Here is a 22,245-nt window from a genome sequence, read left to right on the forward strand (position 1 = left end):
GGAACCTTTTCATTTTAGAGCCCTCAAACTCAACTCTGGACCTCGAAGCCAGTTCCACTGCTGTAACGGGTGTCGTAAGGATCAGACCAAAACGCAGCGGGAACGTGTATACTCATCTTCTTTTTAATGTGAAGAAGGAAAAACAAACAAATCACATATACAAAACAAACGACCACCACTAACAGTCCTATCAGGTGCTCAGACACTAAACAGGAGACAACTACCCACAAATACCATAAACCAAACACCCCTCTTAAATAAGAACTTCAATTAGAAGCAACGAGGAGCAGCTGCTTCCAATTGAAGGTCAACCCCATAAACTAAACATAGACATAGAACGACTAGAACTAGCATAGAAATAAACTAACAAGAACATAGCCCAAAAACCCCGGAACACTCTAAACAAACACAACTCTTACACAATAACATAACCCAACAAACCCTGAACCACATAAAACAAACACCCCCTGCCACATCCTGACCAAACTACAATAACAAATAACCCCTTTACTGGTCAGAACGTGACAACTGCATTGTTTTCATTGTTCCCCTCTAATCAGGGACTGATTTAGACCTGGGACACCAGATGTGTGCAATTAATTATCAGGTATAACAGAAAACCAGCAGGATTCACACCTCGTAGGGTAAGAGTTGAGTACCGCTGTTTAGAGTATACTGTTTGCGCAATACATTTTGATAACTCGAATACTAATTGAGGGCCTTTCCGACTGTCAGCAATGCGATTTAAAACAATCCACAGCTTATTTATTTCAAAGACGCTAATGATCCTCTGTGGCCAAATCATGCTTTCTGGTGTAGTAGCCTATTTTGAATGATTTTATTTGTTTCTGTATAGACAGGAGTAGGCTAATTAGGCTATATAATTTTGGCAATTTTAATTCAATTTACTTTAGGGGAAGCTTAGCCTATGGGGGACAGTGATCCCTTGAAAACAACTGAATGTTATTGTGATAGATTTGGTATGAAGCATGTTTTTTTAATCTGTGAACAGACTTGAAATACAAGACAAAAAAAAAAAAACTATGCAACAGAGGAAAGATGTAGCAGCAGTAGAGTCATACAGCCTATTATAGCCACCAACTAACTGGCAGGAAATCCACAAACCACACCTAACCTATTGCACGTCACTGTCAACATACTTTGCCAAACTGTTCTGTACATAAAACTAGTATTCTGCTAAAGAGAGTGTGAGCTGTCATTCACCTGCTATCCATCATATCTATCATCAGTATTCATCTTATTCATAGTGATGTGAGGGTGCTTGCATACTATATCAGATGGAGGCAAGGTTTAGAAAACAAATTACTCAGAAGAACACAACATTTCATTTTTGGAGCAATCTCTCAATTCATTTGCATTTGTTGATAACACTTGTCCACAGAAACTTCATTACCCATGAATCACACAAATGTCGCTTGGGTCCTTACGTAGCACGTCACATGATAAGGAATTCAACATGGAGGACATTGGAGTAACTGTTGAAAAAATTCAGGTATGATTCATTTTGACGGTGTACATTTTCACGCCGTTTCACCGTTGTTTTTGATTATACAAAGCTTTAAAAAGTATAGACAACTTAAAACGTACTATCTTTAATCTAAAGTGTTCTTTGCATACATTTAAATCGTACGTCATCCAACTAAATGTGCCAATTCATTCACGGCACTGTAAATGCTCTGTCATGTAAGCTAACATGCTATCTCAACTGGCAAGCTAGGCAATTTTAGCTAGTTAGCTAAACGTTTGTATTTTGGTGTGGCTACGTAGCTATTTATGTTGTGGGGGTAGTATTGGTAAGCTTCAAGCTACAACGTAAACAAAATAACAAGTCAACGGCCGGCGGGTAAGGTTAGATAGCGAAGTTAGTTATTAACAAGTCAGAAAACAACTGAATGTAACGTTAGCGAGCTAGCTAAGTAGCTAGCGCGATAAATTAGATTGCATATGACTGAGCCTAATGTTGAATGTCTTATTAATTATTAGCCAAGACAGAAGAAGTCAGCTACCTACCGCAGTAACGTACTTATCCGTTACGGAATAGCACTGAAACAATCTCGTGGATTGAAATGTCTTCCAATTCGCGTCTCTCACATTTTTTGTCGGTCATCACTCACCCAGCATTAGGCAAGTAAATTAACAAGCTAGCTAGCAACACAACAAACAGTTAGCAAACGTTAGTAGTTAACATTAGCTACAGAGTTTTCACAGATTTGGGGGTATGCTCTCAACGTAGAATTTGTGTAAATGTTTGTATTGTCTTGTGTCTACACAGGACGAAGTGCCTGCCATGCTGAACTCACGACCCCATACGGGGCTTTCTTTCCTGGCCCCAGAACCAGAAGATCTTGAAGACCTTTACAGCAGATACAAGGTCTGTACTGGGAACAGCTTCTGTGTGTCTGTGCTTGACTGTTGAGAACTATTTCTGTCAGCACCACAAGAAAAGCAATTTAAATCATACTGGCCCATTCTGTGATTTCTTCAATCACAGTAAAGATGTTAATTAGTTGCGGTGCCTAGAGAAAGTATTCACACCCCTTGACTATTTCCACAGTTTGTTGTTACTCCCTGAATTTAAAATTGATTAAATCGAGATTTTTGGGGGTCTCTGGCCTACACCCAATACCTCATAATGTCAAAGTGGAATTATATTTTTCTATTTTTTTAAACAAATTAATTAAAAATGAAAAGCCGAAATGTATTGAGTCACGTATTCAACCCCTTTGTATGGCAAGCATAAATAAGCTCTGAAGTAAAAATGTGCATAACCAGTTACATAAGTTGCATGGACTCACTCTGTGCAATAAGTGTTTAACATGAATTCTGAATGACTACCTCATCTCTGTACGCCACACACAATTATCTGTAAGGTCCCTCAGTTGAGCAGTGAATTTCAAACACAGATTCAACCACAAAGACCAGGGAGGATTTACAATGCCTCGCACAGAAGGGCACATATTGGTAGATATATATTTTTTTAAACGAACATTGAATACCCCTTTGAGCATGGTGAAGTTATTAATTACACTTTTGATGGTGCATCAATACACAGAGCGACTACGAAGTTACAGGCTTCCTTCCTAACTCAGTTGTCGGGGAGGAAGGAAACAGCTCAGCGATTTCACCATGAGGCCAATGGTGACATTAAAACAGTTTCAGAGTTTAATGGCTGTGATAGGAGAACTGAGGATGAATCAACAATGGTCTTATTACTCCACAATACTAGCCTAATTGACAGAGCGAAAACGAGAGCCTGTACATAATAACAATATTCCAAAGCAGCATCCTGTTTACAACAAGGCACTGAAGTAATACTGCAAAAATGTGGCAAATCAATTAACTTTTTCCTGAATACAAAGTGTTGTGTTTGGGGCAAATACAACACAGTACCACTCTGTATTTTCAAGTATAGTAGTGGCTGCATCATTTTATGGGTATTTATGTAATCGTGAAGGACTGGGGATGTTTCAGGACAAAAAAAGAAACATAATGAAGCTAAGCACAGGCAAAATCCTAGAGGAAAACCTGGTTCAATCTATTTTCCACCAGACACTGGGAGATGAATTCACCTTTCAGCAGGACAATAACCTAAAACACAAGGCCAAATCTACACTGGAGTTGCTTACCGAGAAGAATGTTCCTGAGTGGCCGAGTTTTGACTTAAATATATGGCAAGACCTGAAACCTGTTGTCTAGCAATGATTTGACAGAGTTTAAAGAATAAAAAAAAATGGCCAAATCTGGAAGATGGGTAGGAGCAAGCCCATGTAATGCTTTGTAGGTTAGCAGTAAAACCTTGAAATAAGCCCTAGCCTTAACAGTAAGCCATTGTAGAGAGGCTAGCACTAGAGTAATATGATCACCATGATTCATCAATAAACATTCATTCTCCATGACACCATTCCCAATCTCCCTTTTACTATTGTAGAAGCTGCAGCAGGAGCTGGAGTTTCTAGAGGTGCAGGAGGAGTACATCAAAGATGAACAGAAGAACCTGAAGAAGGAGTTCCTCCACGCCCAGGAGGAGGTGAAGAGGATACAGAGTATCCCCCTGGTCATTGGCCAGTTCCTGGAAGCTGTGGACCAAAACACAGCCATCGTGGGCTCCACCACAGGTACAGTATTTTTATACTTTTGTCTGTCCTCACATAGATTGTGTAGGTAAGCCTCTGGTTGTTGGATCCAGAGACTGGAGACTTGACTCCGAGCCGATTTCGGTCCGATTATTGGCCCTTTTCTAGTATAGCGGCCCTTCTCTGCCTAGCAATACTGCTGCTATGCCAGCCGCCATTCACTGCCTGAGCCAGGAGCACTGCACAATGCCGATGAATGTCTAGCTGGGAAAATCAGCAGGAGCAGCGGGAAGCTAGCTTATTCTCCAACAGAAAGGTGCAGTATTGAGAAACTGATGAATTGACACAGTGACCAAAATTGCAGATGCGCTTCCCTTAGACGGTTAGTTGACAGTTTGTGCAGAAATTCTTTGGTTGTGTAAGCCCACAGTTTCATCAGCTATCCGGTTGGCTGGTCTCAGACATTCCCGCAGGTGAAGAAGCTGGATGTGGAGGTCCTAGGCTGGCGTGGTTACACGGGGTCTGTGGTTGTGACGCCGGTTGGACATACTGCCAAATTCTCCAAAAATGCCATTCAATGTGGCTTATGGTTGAGAAATTAACATTAAATTATCTGGAAACAGCTCTTGTGGACATTCCTGCAGTCAGCATGCCATTTGCCCGCTCCCTCAAAACTTGAGACATCTGTGACATTCTGTTGTGACAAAACTGCACATTTTAGTGGCTTTTTATTGTCCCCAGCACAAGGTGAACCTGTGTAATGATCATGCTGTTTAATCAGCTTCTTGTTATGCCACACCTGTCAGGTAGATGGATTTATCTTGGCAAAAGATAAATGCTCAACAGGGATATAAACAAATTTGTGCATACATTTGAGAACTTTTTGTGCATATGGAAAATTTCTGGGATCTTTTATTTCATCTCATGAAACATGGGACCAACACTTTACATGTTGCATTTTATATTTTTGTTCATTGTATTTATCGTAGTAGCAGTAAACAGCAGCAAGCGATATGAGCGATGGAGAGATGTGAAAGGGAGCGAAGTTGCAGCCTTGCTCTATCCAAATGTAGATGTAGGATCAAGTTATAACCCGCCCATTTCTTGACAGATGGCTGGAATAGCCAATTGAGTTGTTTCGAATTTTGTCCTTGCAGCTGAGTTGTTTAGAGAGAATATTTTCTCACGATCCCGGGAAATGACATAAAATACTAGTTTCGTAAACATCCGTGTTCACAAATCATAACATTATGTTGGACTCATTTGTGTTAAATAGATATTTTATATTCTCAAACTAACAGCAGTGCCTATATGATTTCATTCCATACAGGCGTGACATGCTGGAGTGATGCTTCTGTGCAAATGTTGTTGATCAGTTGGCTAATATACTGTTAGTCCAAAATGAAGGGCTAACAGATTGTAGTCTGTAGCGCCATAGACTCCATTGATCAGCCAAAACAAGCTCAATAACTCAATGCATGCACACACTTCTATTGAATATGGATTCACCTGTATTGTGAGTATGCCTATGACATCTTCATTTACCCAGTTTATCAAAATATTTACCATTCAAATAAAATGACCATTGTTATTTAGTTTGGTAATAACTAAGTCAAATGTATTGTTCGGTTTTAAAATTGAGTTATTGCATACATGGCTGTCTTTGGGAAATGTTATATTGTTCATCTGCCTAAAATATCGGACAACTTAGACCCCTAAAAAATCTATCGGTCATTCTCTAATAGCCACACACCCATAAGCACCCATATTTTGCACAGTAACACCAATGCCTCATTCTTACTGTGATGCTGAACATTTGGCTCTAATATTCACTAATGACATTTCCCTCTCTTTCCCTGTGCCACCCTCTTTCTCTGCTTCTCTCGCTGTCCACCCCCTTCTCTGTCCACCCCCTTCTCTGTCCACCCCCTTCTCTGTCCACCCCCTTCTCTGTCCACCCCCTTCTCTGTCCACCCCCTTCTCTGTCCACCCCCTTCTCTGTCCACCCCCTTCTCTGTCCACCCCCTTCTCTGTCCACCCTCTTTTCTCCGTGACTCAGGCTCAAACTACTATGTGCGTATCCTAAGCACCATCGACAGAGAGCTGCTGAAACCCAATGCGTCGGTGGCCCTGCACAAGCACAGCAATGCCCTGGTGGACGTGCTCCCCCCAGAGGCTGACAGCAGCATCATGATGCTCACATCAGGTACACATACACACTATTTTACCCCCTGGTATACATATCCCTTTTGTAATATGGGTCAAAGACGTAAAAGGTTTTCATCAAAGTAGCAAAAAAATAAAACATCAATTACAATTCCCTAAAAGGCTTTTGTATGTTGATTGGCATGTCACCTATGCCCTTATAAGCTTTATTTTTCAATATAACTTTATAATTCATTTTTATTGTGATTCATATGACTGTACCCAAGTAAAATGTCTTTCAGAATAACACTAAGTGTTTATGAAAAATTGGCATTTTTTTTATTTTTTTATATCACAACATTTCTGCTTAGACTGGCAGAAATATAACTACCCAGAAAAATGACATTTTATTTTGTGTACCACATTTGATTTGTCACGGGTACAACTGAAATTGTATTTTTGTTTTGTTTTTACAAAAACGTACTGCCTTACACTGGAAAAAATGCAAAAATCTATGAAAATATCTTTCACTTCATCCTTTGAGATTTGTTTTTCTTTCTGAGTCAACAAAACAAAGTTATTGTATTTTAATATAAAATACTGGTGTTAGACTGTATGACAATATTTTGTTACCCTGAACACATCGCTACGGCCCACAAATATTGATTAAATGTGATTCCTTCAGCAATTTTTTAAGTTATAAAACTGCGTAAAAAGACAGGATAAGATGTTTAAAATGTGCAGGCTAGCTGAACTTAGATCGCTTCCATACTAGAGAGAGAGAAATGACCCATACGCCACACACATAAAGAACATGGGTTTTACTATGCAACATAGTTTAATTGACACATGAGGTACAGTTTAATTCATGTAGGATTAAATCAGTATTGAATATTTCAAACAAAGCATTAATTTGAAAACATTCCATAAACATTGCAAAAAATTGTTTTGCTTAAAATTTAACCTAAATTTTTCCCCTCTTTTTTTGAGCATCAGATTGTGTCGTATGGATTGGTGGATGATTAGGATTGACATCCTTCTCTGATAGCTGAAAAACAAAAATGTAATAGTTATGACACTGACACAGAATAAGATTCGCATCCATTAAATGTTATTAGTAGTCTAATAGTAGGCTATACAATGATAACACTTGATCAAAGTTTAAAAGTTAAATCAACTCCCCCTCCCTTTCTCAAACATGTTTTGTTACTATTTCATTGATAATGTTAATAATAATCACTTTACTATAATTTCAGCCTGCGGCAACACTTTACATTGCGTTAGTTTGCATTATTACATGATAGTTAATGTTTTAATTATGCATTGTTACACTATAACTGGTAAATTTCTCTTCAATGCAGGTACATAAATGCAATTTCAAGATACCTACACACATGGCTACATAAAATGGGCCATCAAACTACTTCAATTCATACTTGTACAGTCCCGATTTTTCATAAAGTGACCCAAATGTGAAGCAGCTTATAACTAATAGTTCATAATACATTTTTTATCCATAATTTGTGTGTGTGTAATATTATATTAACCTGTTATGGATAGGGGGCAGTATTTTCACGGCCGGATAAAAAACGTACCCGATTTAATCTATTTATTACTCCTGCCCAGAAACTAGAATATGCATATAATTATTAGCTTTGGATAGAAAACACTCCAAAGTTTCTAAAACTGTTTGAATGGTGTCTGTGAGTATAACAGAACTAATTTGGCAGGCCAAAACCTGAGAAGATTCTGTACAGGAAGTACCCTGTCTGACCATTTCTTGGCCTTCTTGATCATCTCTAACCAAAACAGGGGATCTCTGCTGTAACGTGACACTTCCTATGGCTCTCAGAAGGCGGCAAAAAGCTGAAGGGTGGCTTTGCAGGCCCTGGCTGAAAAACACTAGCGCATTTAGATAGTGGTCGATCAGAGAACAGAGACTGGAGGCGCGTGCCAGAGGCGACCCCATGTTTTTATTCTTTCGTCTTTGAACGAAAACAACAACTCCCGGTCGGAATATTATCGTTTTTTTACGAGAAAAATAGCATAAAAATTGATTTTAAACAGCGGTTGACATGCTTCGAAGTACGGTAATGGAATATTTAGAATTTGTTTTGTCACGAACCCTTGGATAGTGTCTTGAACGCACGAACAAAACGCTGCTATTTGGATATAACTATGGATTATTTTGAACCAAACCAACATTTGTTATTGAAGTAGAAGTCCTGGGAGTGCATTCTGACGAAGAACAGCAAAGGTAATCCAATTTTTCTTATAGTAAATCTGAGTTTGGTGAGGGTCAAACTTGGTGGGTGTCAAAATAGCTAGCCTGTGATGGCGAGCTATCTACTCAGAATATTGCGAAATGTGCTTTCACCGAAAAGCTATTTTAAAATCGGACACCGCGATTGCATAAAGGAGTTCTGTATCAATAATTGTTATGTTTTTTGTGAACGTTTATCGTGAGTAATTTAGTAAATTCGCCGGAAGTGTTCAGTGGGAATGCTAGTTCTGAACGTCACATGCTAATGTAAAAAGCTGGTTTTTGATATAAATATGAACTTGATTGAACAAAACATGCATGTATTGTATAACATAATGTCCTAGGATTGTCGTCTGATGATCATCAAAGGTTAGTGCTGCATTTAGCTGTGGTTTTGTTTTTTGTGACATTATATGCTAGCTTGAAAAATGGGTGTGTGATTATTTCTGGCTGGGTACTCTGCTGACAAAATCTAATGTTTTGCTTTCGCTGTAAAGCCTTTTTGAAATCGGACAGTGTGGTTAGATAAAGGAGAGTCTTGTCTTTAAAATGGTGTAAAATAGTCATATGTTTGAAAAATTGAAGTTTTGGGATTTTTGAGGAATTTGTAATTCGCGCCACGCCTATCATTGGATATTGGAGCAGGTGTTCCGCTAGCGGAACGTCTAGATGTAAGAGGTTAACTAATTTAATCCATCAGTTATACCTTATTAACCTCTCTTGGGTATGTGGGACGTGACCGTCCCACCTGCGGGACACACTATTCAACAGCCAGTGAAATAGCAGGGCGGCAAATTCAAAACAACCAAAATCTCATAATTCAAATTTCTCACACATACAAGTATTATACACCATTTTATAGATAAGACTCTTGTTAATCCAACCACATTGTCCGATTTCAAAAAGGCTTTACGGCGAAAGCAACACATTAGATTATGTTAGGACACCACCTAAACAAGAAAAGCCACACAGCCATTTTCCAAGCAAGAAGAGGCGTCACAAAAAACTGAAATACAGCTAAAATTAAGCACTAACCTTTGATGATCTTCATCAGATGGCACTCATAGGACTTCATGTTACACAATACATGTATGTTTTGCTCGATAAAGTACATATTTATATCCAAAAACCCAATTTTTACATTGGCCCGTAATGTTCAGAAATGTTTTTCCTTAAAAAACTTCCGGTGAATGAGCACATCAATTTATAGAAATACTCATCATAAACGTTGACAAAATATTAAACTGTTATTCAAAGAATTATAGATAAACATCTCCTTAATGCAACCGCTGTGACATTTCAAAAAAGCTTCACGGGGAAAGCACACTTTGCAATAATCTGAGTACGGCGCTCAGAAAACAACAGCAGGCAATACAGATACCTGCCATTTTGGAGTCATCTAAAATCATAAATAGCATTATAAATATTCACTTACCTTTGATCTTCATCAGAATGGAATCCTAGGTCCACAATAAATGTTTTGTTCGATAAAGTCCATAATTTATGTCCAAATACCTCCTTGTTGTTTGCGCGTTCAGTAAGCTACTCCAAATGTAGGAAGCGCGCTGAAATTTCACAACGAAAAGTCAAAAAAAGTTATTTATGTTCATAGAAACATGTCAAACGATGTATAGCATCAATCTTTAGGGCCTTTTTAACATAAAACTTCAATAATATTCCAACCGGACGATTCCAATGTCTTGAAAAATGTAATGGAACACAGCTACCTCTCACGTGAACGTGCGCCATTGAACGTGCGCCTTTCCTGAGTCAGCAACTTCCAACTTCCTCTGTTGCTCTCTGTTCACCATAGAAGCCTCAAACAACTTTCTAAAGACTGTTGACATCTAGTGGAAGCCTTAGGAAGTGCAAAATGAACCCAAAGTCACTGTTAGATAGGCAATCACTTGAAAAAACTACAGCCTCAGATTTCCCACTTCCTGGTTGGATTTTTCTCAGGGTTTTGCCTGCCATATGAGTTCTGTTATACTCACAGACATCATTCAAACAGTTTTATAAACTTCAGAGTGTTTTCTATCCAAATCTACTAATAATATGCATATCCTACCATCTGAGTCTGAGTAGCAGGCAGTTTAATTTGGGCACGCCTTTCATCCGGACGCATTTCTAAGGTATTTGAAAATCGCGCCACGGGATTACACTGGCTGTTGTGTAGGTGGGACGATTTCGTCCCACCTAGCCCAGAGAGGTTAACTACAGTGTAATAGTGCAACTTAATGTTAAGTGTTATCCACCCAGCTTTATATCGTATTCTGTTGCTGACGATAGCATGAAAACAATACCTTGCTTTTCTTCTTGCTAGTCTTTCTGGATCTGCGTTAATCTTTTGTCTGTGCTGTGCAGCACTCTCCTTATTAGATAACGGCATCTACAGTATAAAGATAATGTGCCTTGAAATACCTTAAAATGCCATACAACTGTTTAAAATTATATTCAGTATTCATACAAGTAAATATGAATTGCATAATTAAATGTTGTAAACTAGTGAAAACATGGGATAACAAAGCTACTGTCATTCAGCATAACGAGTGATATAACATGATACTTCTGTTGTGCTGAAGGACCAAAAGCTTGATACTGAAGGACAGATTTCATACATAAACATATTTAACAGGCAGTTCTTTGGCAACCTATATAAAGTAATGATCTTGACCTCCAAAAGATTATCCTTACTTTTCATATTTAATATAGCATTTTATAATATAACATTAAAAGTAAGTTTTCTGTGTTGTACTGAAGGGCATGTGTTTTTGTTACAAAGGTTACTAGAGGGTGAAAAGGTGAAATCATAAAATAATTCAGATTTACTCACCTCATCACATTGATAGAGGGTCTTCTTTGTGATGTCACACGATTACCATCATGTTATACGCTTTAAAATGGCTTTTTGCCTTTGTTCTAATAAATGACATTGATGAAGTGCAAAAGTCCGGACAAAAGTTATTCTCGTTTTAAAATATTTTTTGAGATACAGTATTGTCGCCCATTATTCTATATATTGTTGCAAACACTAACACAATTATGCCATGGGTGTTCATTTCTATTTTTAGGATGAATTTCTACATTTTAAAAACACTTATCATTCAAATTTTAACCCGGACAGTTACACTGAAGGACATTTTAGAGCTCAATAACTACCTTAATTACATCTAGACGTTCCGCTAGCGGAACACCTGCTCCAATATCCAATGATGGGCGTGGCGCGAAATACAAACTCCTCTAAAATCCGAAAACTTCCATTTTTCAAACATATGATTATTTTACAGCATTTTAAAGACAAGACTCTCGTTAATCTAACCACACTGTCCGATTTCAAAAAGGTTTACAGCGAAAGCAAAACATTAGATTATGTCAGCAGAGTACCCAGCCAGAAATTATCAGACACCCATTTTTCAAGCTAGCATATAATGTCACAAAAAACAAAACCACAGCTAAATGCAGCACTAACCTTTGATGATCTTCATCAGATGACAACCCTAGGACATTATGTTATACAATGCATGCATGTTTTGTTCAATCAAGTTCATATTTATATCAAAAACCAGCTTTTTTACATTAGCATGTGACGTTCAGAACTAGCATTCCCCCCGCAAACATCCGGTGAATTTACTAAATTACTCACGATAAACGTTCACAAAAAACATAACAATTATTTTAAGAATTATAGATGCAGAACTCCTCATGCACTCGATATGTCCGATTTTAAAATGGCTTTTTGGTGAAAGCACATTTTGCAATATTCTAAGTACATAGCCCTGCCATCACGGCTAGCCATTTAGACACCGACCAAGTTTAGCCCTGACCAAACTCCGATTTACTATTACAAAAGTTTGATTACCTTTGTTGTCTTTGTCAGAATGCACTCCCAGGACTTCTACTTCAATAACAAATGTTGGTTTGGTCCAAAATAATCCATCGTTATATCCAAATAGTGGTGTTTTGTTCGTGCGTTCAAGACACTATCCGAAGTGTAAATAAGGGTCACGAGCATGGCGCAATTCGTGACAAAAGATTTCTAAATATTCCATTACCGTACTTCGAAGCCATTTTTCTCGTAAAAAGCGATAATATTCCGACCGGGAATCTGCGTTTAGGTAAACAGACGAAAGAAAACAAAGCATTCTGTCGACGCGGGCACGAGCCTGAGTCTCACAGTACTGTAACCAGCCACTACCCAAACGTGCTACTTTTTTTCAACCAGAGCCTGCAAAGCCACGATTCAGCTTTTTGCCGCCTTCTGAGAGCCCATGGGAGCCGTAGGAAGTGTCACGTAACAGCAGAGATCCTCTGTAATGGATAGAGATAATCAAGAAGGGCAAGAAATTGTCAGACAGGCCACTTCCTGCATGGAATCTTCTCAGGTTTTGGCCTGCCAAATGAGTTCTGTTATACTCACAGACACCATTCAAACAGTTTTAGAAACTTTAGGGTGTTTTCTATCCAAATCAAACAATTATATGCATATTCTAGTTTCTGGGCAGGAGTAATAATCAGATTAAATCGGGTACGTTTTTTTATCCGGCTGTGAAAATACTGCCCCCTAGCCATAACAGGTTAATGTAAAAGTTTGCAACACAAATATTTCTGGATCAAAAGAAGGGTAAGAGTGATTTAATATTATATTGATCCATATACACTGCTCAAAAAAATAAAGGGAACACTTAACACAATGTAACTCCAAGTCAATCACACTTCTGTGAAATCAAACTGTCCACTTAGGAAGCAACACTGATTGACAATAAATGTCACATGCTGTTGTGCAAATGGAATAGACAACAGGTGGAAATTATAGGCAATTAGCAAGACACCCCCAATAAAGGAGTGGTTCTGCAGGTGGGCACTTCTCAGTTCCTATGCTTCCTGGCTGATGTTTTGGTCACTTTTGAATGCTGGCGGTGCTTTCACTCTAGTGGTAGCATGAGACGGAGTCTACAACCCACACAAGTGGCTCAGGTAGTGCAGCTCATCCAGGATGGCACATCAATGCGAGCTGTGGCAAGAAGGTCTGCTGTGTCTGTCAGCGTAGTGTCCAGAGCATGGAGGCGCTACCAGGAGACAGGCCAGTACATCAGGAGACGTGGAGGAGGCCGTAGGAGGGCAACAACCCAGCAGCAGGACCGCTACCTCCGCCTTTGTGCAAGGAGGAGCAGGAGAAGCACTGCCAGAGCCCTGCAAAATGACCTCCAGCAGGCCACAAATGTGCATGTGTCTGCTCAAACGGTCAGAAACAGACTCCATGAGGGTGGTATGAGGGCCCGACGTCCACAGGTGGGGGTTGTGCTTACAGCCCAACACCATGCAGGACGTTTGGCATTTGCCAGAGAACCCCAAGATTGTCAAATTCGCCACTGGCGCCCTGTGCTCTTCACAGATGAAAGCAGGTTCACACTGAGCACATGACAGACATGACAGAGTCTGGAGACGCCGTGGAGAACGTTCTGCTGCCTGCAACATCCTCCAGCATGAACGGTTTGGCGGTGGGTCAGTCATGGTGTGGGGTGGCATTTCTTTGGGGGGCCGCACAGCCCTCCATGTGCTCGCCAGAGGTAGCCTGACTGCCATTAGGTACCGAGATGAGATCCTCAGACCCCTTGTGAGACCATATGCTGGTGCGGTTGGCCCTGGGTTCCTCCTAATGCAAGACAATGCTAGACCTCGTGTGTCAGCAGTTCCTGCAAGAGGAAGGCATTGATGCTATGGACTGGCCCGCCCGTTCCCCAGACCTGAATCCAATTGAGCACATCTGGGACATCATGTCTCGCTCCATCCACCAACGCCACGTTGCACCACAGACTGTCCAGGAGTTGGCGGATGCTTTAGTCCAGGTCTGGGAGGAGATCCCTCAGGAGACCATCCGCCACCTCATCAGGAGCATGCCCAGGCATTGTAGGGAGGTCATACAGGCACGTGGAGGCCACACACACACTACTGAGCCTTATTTTGACTTGTTTTAAGGACATTACATCAAAGTTGGATCAGCCTGTAGTGTGGTTTTCCACTTTAATTTTGAGTGTGACTCCAAATCCAGACGTCCATGGGTTATTAAATTGGATTTCCATTGATTATTTTTGAGTGATTTTGTTGTCAGCACATTCAACTATGTAAAGAAAAAAGTATTTAATAAGATTATTTCTTTCATTCAGATCTAGGATGTGTTTAAGTGTTCCCTTTATTTTTTTGAGCAGTATATTTTTATGTTAAATGAATGGCTTTTGGACACCAAATCTACACGTCTTTGACCCATACATATTGCACAGTTGTGAGTGGAACAAACATGCATTCATGCGTGCTTACATGCATATTCCACTCATTGATACCTTATCACTTGTAGTGCAGCTCCTCTACTCTGTTATGTTATATGCATTATTTTCCTGTATCTCTCCTTGCAGACCAAAAGCCAGATGTGATGTATGCTGACATCGGAGGGATGGATATCCAGAAGCAGGAAGTGAGGGAAGCAGTGGAGCTTCCACTCACACACTTTGAACTCTACAAACAGATTGGCATTGACCCGCCCAGGGGGGTTCTGATGTATGGGCCTCCTGGCTGTGGGAAGACCATGCTGGCCAAGGCTGTGGCTCACCACACTACAGGTAGGCCGTTCACCATTATCTATAGGATGCACTGGTGCTAACATGATTAGGCTATGTTGTCATTTTTTTTGTAGCAAATAATTGTCATGTTACCATATCAGTATTTGGTTATTGACCAATAAATTTCATTTGATATCTTGGTCTCTTTCTCTGTCGCTTTCTCTCTCTCAGCGGCCTTCATCCGTGTGGTAGGCTCAGAGTTTGTGCAGAAGTACCTAGGTGAGGGCCCCCGCATGGTGCGTGATGTCTTCCGGCTGGCCAAGGAAAACGCCCCCGCCATCATCTTCATTGATGAGATCGATGCCATTGCTACCAAGCGTTTTGACGCACAGACTGGAGGTATGAGCCATTGTGTACCTTTTTAGAATCAGCTGCACTTCAGAATAGGCTATGGAATGGACTGGTCATTGGCTAATCACTAGCATTGAACATAGCAACCAAATCCAATAAGACAAGCAAAATAGAGCAGATTTACAGATTGGGATTTACTGATATCAAATGTCTCTACCTGTGTTCTTCAGGGTTCTCAAGGTGCTTAAAGTACTTGAATTTGGCACTCTGAAATTCAAGTACTGGAATACCTTGACTCTGACGTTTTTGTCAAGTTGGTACTTGAATGAAAATGAGAGGAGAGGGCCTTCTGAGTAGCGCACAACCGCCCGTGATCGGGAGTCCCATAGGGCTGCGCACAATTGTTCCAGCATTGTCTGTGTTAGGGGAGGGTTTCGCGGGGGGCTTTACTTGTCTCATCGCGCTCTAGTGACTCCTTGTGGCGGGCTGGGCTCCTGCAGGCTGACTGCGGTCGTCAGTTGAACGGTGGATCCTCTGACACATTGGTGCAGCTGGGTTAAGCGCGCAGGTGTTAAGAAGCGCAGTTTGGCGGGTTATGTTTCGGAGGACGCATGACTCGACCTTCGTCTCCCGAGCCCGTTGGGGATCAACATTGGGGAGAAAAAGGTTAAAAAAACCCATATATTGATAGGAGAGGAGAACAAATAATGATCAAATGTGTTTAGGAAAATATTTTTATGTATTGGTCTTGACAATTTAATTTCCAGGCAGACTACAGAGTTTTATTTCCTCACGTGTTTCATGCTGTGGTTGCCAGGGGAGCTTGCTCATTCCATCCACACTGCCAATTATCCAGGCAGGTACTGAACTACAGCCGTCACGTCGATGGCTAAAATTCCAGGAAAATTGATTCAAATCCTGCCTTTTGTGCATATGGAACATTTCTGGGCTCTTTTATTTCAGCTCATGGAACATGGGACCAACACTTTATATTGCGTTTTTTATATTTTTGTTCACCTTTTTATACCACTATATCACTGGACCCAACCAACCGACACCATGTAAGGCGCAAAAAATGTGTCAGACTTTGACATTGCGAGCAAGGGGAAGTCGACTCTGAAGAGCCACATGAAGGGGGAAAGTCACAACGCTGCATCTTGCGCTGGTGCCAGTTCTACGTTGTGTGACTTTTTCTCTGCTACAACCTCTGGCAAAAAAAGCTCTAATCACCTCATTCACAGGGGGCACGCGATATTCCGCTTTATCAAGTGGCATTCGTGCTCCTGCCGTTTTAGTGGCCGTTTACGAGCCGTTTTTCTGACACAGCCCACCCGCCCTTCTCCTGACCAGCGACACTAAAGCTGCTAGTCAGAAGCAGGACGCTTTTTCATAGCTATTAACTAGTAGAATCCCAAAGGCTCAATTAAAAACATTCATTAAGGGCCTGCCGGGTGGCGCAGTGGTCTAAGTCACTGCATCGCAGTGCTAGCTGTGCCACCAGAGACTCTGGGTTCAAGCCGTGACCGGGAGGTCCATGGGGAGACGCACAATTGGCCCAGCGTCGTCCGAGTTAGGGAGGGATATCCTTGTCTCATCGCGCAATGCATGCTGACCAGGTCGCCAGGTGTACGGTGTTTCCTCCGACACATTGGTGCGGCTGGCTTCCGGGTTGGATGTGCGTTGTGTCAAGAAGCAGTGCGGCTAGGTTGGGTTGTGTTTCGGAGGACGCATGGCTCTCGACCTTCGCCTCTCCCGAGTCCGTACGGTGTTTCAGCGATGAGACAAGACTGTAATTACTACCAATTGGAAAACACGAAATTGGGGAGAAAAGAGGTAAACATTTTAAATAATTTTTCATTAAGCTGGAAGTTGGTAGTAATGCGAATAGGAAATGTGTGTTCACCAGTAGACATCTCCCAAAACTCTGCTCATCACTACTCATATTACAAAATCATCAGTACTGACTTATGTATGTCATAAATAAGTAGTGAAACAATGTTTTTGAGTAGAGCTTGTAAGGTAGTGATGGAAACGCCTCACCAATATCCAATGGTAGCGCCAGGCGCGAAATACGAAAAACCTCAAATGCTATAATTTCAATTTCTCAAACGTATGACTATTTTACACCATTTGAAAGATAAGACTCTCCTTTATCTAACCACATTGTCCGATTTCAAAAAGGCTTTACAGCGAAAGCAAAACATTAGATTGTCAGGAGAATACCCAGCCAGAAATAATCCCACACCCATTTTTCAAGCTAGCATATATGTCACAAAAACCAAAACCACAGCTAAATGCAGCACTAACCTTTGATGATCTTCATCAGATGACACTCCTAGGACATTGTGTTATACAATGCATGCATGTTTTGTTCAATCAAGTTCATATTTATATCAAAAACCAGCTTTTTACATTAGCATGTTTTGTTCAGAACTAGCATACCCACCTGAAAACTTCCGGTGAATTTACTAAATTACTCACGATAAACGTTGACAAAAAAACAATTATTTTAAGAATTATAGATACAGAACTCCTTTATGCAATCGCAGTGTCCGATTTTTAAAATAGCTTTTCGGTGAAAGCACATTTTGCAATATTCTGAGTACATAGCCTGGCCATCACGGCTAGCTATTTTGACACCCACCAAGTTTGGCACTCACCAAACTCAGATTTACTATAAGAAAAATTGGATTACCTTTGCTGTTCTTCGTCAGAATGCACTTCCAGGACTTCTACTTCAACAACCAATGTTGTTTTGGTTCGAAATAATCCATAGTTATATCCAAATAGCTCCGTTTTGTTGGTGCGTTCAAGTCACTATCCGAAGGGTGACGCGCATCGTGACAAAATGTCAAAATATTCCATTACCGTACTTCGAAGCATGTCAAACGCTGTTTAAAATCAATTTTTATGTGATTTTTCTCGTAAAATAGCGATAATATTCCAACCGGGAGACGTTGTATCCGTTCAAACACTGAAAGAAAAACATGGAGTCGTCACATGCACACGCGCTCCAGTGACATTGTTCTCAGAAACTTTAGACTGTGTTACTAATTATATGCATATTCTAGTTTCTGGGCAGGAGTAATAACCAGATTAAATCGGGTACGTTTTTTTATCCGGCCGTGAAAATACTGCCTCCTATCCCAAACAGGTTAACAATAAATATTAGTGCTTGGAAAAAGTACTTGAAAGTCCTTGAATTTGACTTGCTACTGTCTATGCGAACCCAGGATCTCACATTTTTAGCTGTTTACATTGCAATATTTCAATCAAATAATGTTCAAATCAGCCTCAACTAAGCAAGTGGAACATGTTTGTGTAAAGGCCCCCTAGTTGCAATGAGTGTTGGCTAGGCTATGGTTTATCCTTGGCCCAGATGGAGACAACAGACCCATGGTCCGTCTGCTTATCTAGAGCATTGGGGAAATAAATAACATTCACATTTTTGTGTGGCGAAGTGATTTGTTTTGACTGCCACCACCATAGTTGGATAAGTTTAAGGACAGGGTAGTTGCAGTTAACATCAGGTTAGAGTTGGGAATCGGAAGTTGCCTACAAAACAGAACTACCTGTAAAGATGTCAGTAAATGTCATTGTTTAAAGCATCCAGGTGAACAGATTCACACATCCACAATAGAGACAAACTTGGTTGTGGCCTTTATTATTTTGAATGGGATTGATTATTAGGACTGAAAATAAGACCAAGCATTTATTGGTGTGGTTGAACCCTGACATTGGTAATCCGTCATTGTATTCTCTCCTTCCCAAACAGCTGACAGGGAGGTGCAGAGGATTCTGCTGGAGCTTCTCAACCAAATGGACGGCTTTGACCAGACAGTCAACGTCAAGGTGAGCCTCTGTGACATACTGTCTCCAGGGTTTATTGTATGTTGTAGTCCCATTAATGCAGCTAACCTGTAACCTTGTGTGTCACATTGAGAATATATATTTTTTTTAAATGTCTGACCCACCTGTTTGTTCCCTTGTCAGGTGATCATGGCCACCAACAGGGCTGACACCCTGGACCCCGCCCTCCTGCGTCCGGGCCGTCTGGACAGAAAGATTGAGTTCCCCCTACCTGACCGCCGACAGAAACGCCTGGTCTTCTCCACCATCACCAGCAAGATGAACCTCTCTGAGGAGGTGGACCTGGAGGACTGTATCCTTATTAGGCCCTACTTACAGCAGTCTCTCATAACGTGTGTGTGTGTGTTAATGGGTGCAGGTGTGTATTGTACTAGCAGCATCATGCAATCTTTTCCTCCTCAGAACAAAGCACAGGAGCACAAATCCAATTCTGTGTCCAGTTCGAGTGTGCTTGTAAGTTTTCATTAAATATTTACCTCCTTGAATACCGCTCTGATCTGGAACAATAGTCTCATTAAAGGTCAAATGAACCATGACTTTAGTACTCTAACTGAATCCCGCCTTTGTAAAGTCTAATGCACTTTCCCATACCTTTCTTTGGTTGCAAGTAACCGAACGAACACTACATTGTTTAGTGTCGTATGAGTTTGTGTTTGCAGTTGTCCTTAACCAGTGTGTAGATGTGGCCAGACCAGACAAGATCTCCGGAGCAGACATCAACTCTATCTGCCAGGAGGTGAGTGGGACCCCGTGCTGTTGGGAGGAATTCTTCCATGGGGGGTCAAACTACTCCAAAAGACTCAATGTCAAAGAGTAGCAAGTTATTGCGCTTGCTAACTCTTGTAACAGAGGATATTTAGTTCTCTTTGAACATCACCTGTTGTCGGTGTGAGAACTGGAAACGCTGTTTTAAATGTTTTAATTCTTTCATTCCTCTCACTCAGGCTGGCATGCTGGCAGTCCGTGAAAATAGGTACATCGTCCTAGCCAAGGACTTTGAGAAGGCCTACAAGACTGTTATCAAGAAGGATGAGCAGGAGCATGAGTTCTACAAATAGAAAGTAACCTCTTCCGCCCTCTCTAAAAAAAGAAAAAGGCATTCACACAATTTTGTGGTTTGTGTGTTTGTCTACTACTGTGTCCATTTGTGGTTTCACAGACTGACTAACATTGACCTTGGACTGAATTTTGCTTAATTTACTAAAGGCCCAATGTCAACTTGGCTGGGATTCCAAACTTGAACACACACACACACATACATAGTGAATGGACTGTCTTTGTGCTCTGCAGGTTCTTAAGTATGTTTTACTTGACTGTAGCTAGTATAATGGCCTAGAGTTTGTACCTGTAATGTACTCACTGATTAAACAGTACTCTAAAAAATATTAAAGAAGTTTTCCATAAAAATGTAAGAAGTATGCACAGTTGGTCTTTAATGTTCATGTGGACTGAAATATACTGGTTTAAAGTCTAGTGATGTAACAAGACACAAACAATAACATGCCCAGGGTCATCTGCAGTGGTAGCCATACATTTGATAGATAAACTGACTGTTGGTCATAGAGCCTCTATTCTTGGCGCTCTGTTCCTAGTCAGTCTAGACAGGCAGGCACCACTGATGCGGGGTCCTCCGTTAGAGGGGACATGGCGGCTTCTCCCTCTTTCCCTCTCTCTCTCTCTCTCTGTGTCTGCCCATGAGTCAAAGCAGTTCAGCCTCAGGTTGAAGTTCAGCCTTACACCACAAGGGGAGAAAGACTTTCTGTTAGTCAGTCAAGCTCTCTGGAGATAGACATTAACTATTAACCTCTTGGGTATGTGGGACGTGACCAGTGAAATAGCAGGGTGCCAAATTCAAAACAACCAAAATCTCATAATTCAAATTTCTCAAACATACAACTATTATATCCCATTTTAAAGATACACTTCTCCTTAATCTAACCACATTGTCCGATTTCAAAAAGGCTTTACGGCGAAAGCATAGCATTAGATTGTTAGTACATCACCTTGACAAGAAAAACCACACAGCCATTTTCCAAGCAAGGAGAGGCGTCACAAAAACCAGAAATACAGCTAAAATTAAGCACTAACCTTTGATCTTCATCAGATGGCACTCATAGGACTTCATGTTACACAATACATGTATGTTTTGCTTGTTAAAGTTCATATTTATATCCAAAAAACCCATTTTACATTGGCGTGTAATGTTCAGAAATGTTTTGCCTCCCAAAACTTTCGGTGAATGAGCACATCAATTTATAGAAATACTCATAATCGTTGATAAAATATTAAACAGTAATTCAAAGAATTATAGATACCTCTCCTTATTAATGCAACCGCTGTGTCAGATTTCAAAAAAACTTTGCAGCGAAAGCACACTTTGAAATAATCTGAGTACAGCGTTCAGACACGAAACCAAACCTGCCATTTTGTGGCGTCAATAAAACTCAGAAATAATATTAGAAATATTTACTTACCTTTGATCTTCATCAGAATGCACTCCCAGGAATCCCAGCTCCACAATAAATGTTTGTTTTGTTCGATAAAGTCCATTTATGTCCAAATACCTTTTTTGTTCGCGCGTTCAGTCCACTACTCCAAATGCAGGAAGCGCGCAAAAATTTTACATTTACATTTAAGTCATTTAGCAGACGCTCTTATCCAGAGCGACTTACAAATTGGTGCATTCACCTTATGATATCCAGTGGAACAACCACTTTACAATAGTGCATCTAAATCTTTTAAGGGGGGGGTTAGAAGGATTACTTTATCCTATCCTAGGTATTCCTTAAAGAGGTGGGGTTTCAGGTGTCTCCGGAAGGTGGTGATTGACTCCGCTGTCCTGGCGTCGTGAGGGAGCTTGTTCCACCATTGGGGTGCCAGAGCAGCGAACAGTTTTGACTGGGCTGAGCGGGAACTGTGCTTCCTCAGAGGTAGGGGGGCCAGCAGGCCAGAGGTGGATGAACGCAGT

General features: G+C 40.7%; 1 protein-coding gene across 2 annotated transcripts; it reads left to right on the forward strand.

The window, feature by feature from the left end:
- Nucleotides 1-1,467: 1,467 nt before the first annotated feature.
- On the forward strand, nucleotides 1,468-20,689 carry prs6b (26S protease regulatory subunit 6B). Of its 2 annotated transcripts, none has more exon segments than NM_001146666.1 (10): nucleotides 1,468-1,513; nucleotides 2,294-2,392; nucleotides 3,950-4,136; nucleotides 6,154-6,300; nucleotides 14,913-15,116; nucleotides 15,288-15,455; nucleotides 19,183-19,259; nucleotides 19,401-19,569; nucleotides 19,958-20,013; nucleotides 20,222-20,679. In NM_001146666.1, coding segments are annotated over 10 exon segments (1,257 nt in total). In that variant the 5' UTR covers nucleotides 1,468-1,477; the 3' UTR covers nucleotides 20,336-20,679.
- The last annotated feature ends 1,556 nt before the right edge of the window (nucleotides 20,690-22,245 follow it).

The sequence above is a fragment of the Salmo salar genome, chromosome ssa02, assembly GCF_905237065.1.
Source record: "Salmo salar chromosome ssa02, Ssal_v3.1, whole genome shotgun sequence".
NCBI lineage: Eukaryota > Metazoa > Chordata > Actinopteri > Salmoniformes > Salmonidae > Salmo > Salmo salar.

Excerpts from the sequence above, each read along its gene's own strand:
- prs6b (XM_045696142.1), top strand. Across the intron at positions 6,301-14,912 it reads CATCATGATGCTCACATCAG|ACCAAAAGCCAGATGTGATG; the intron begins GTACACATACAC and ends CTCTCCTTGCAG. Across the intron at positions 15,456-19,182 it reads TTTTGACGCACAGACTGGAG|CTGACAGGGAGGTGCAGAGG; the intron begins GTATGAGCCATT and ends CTTCCCAAACAG.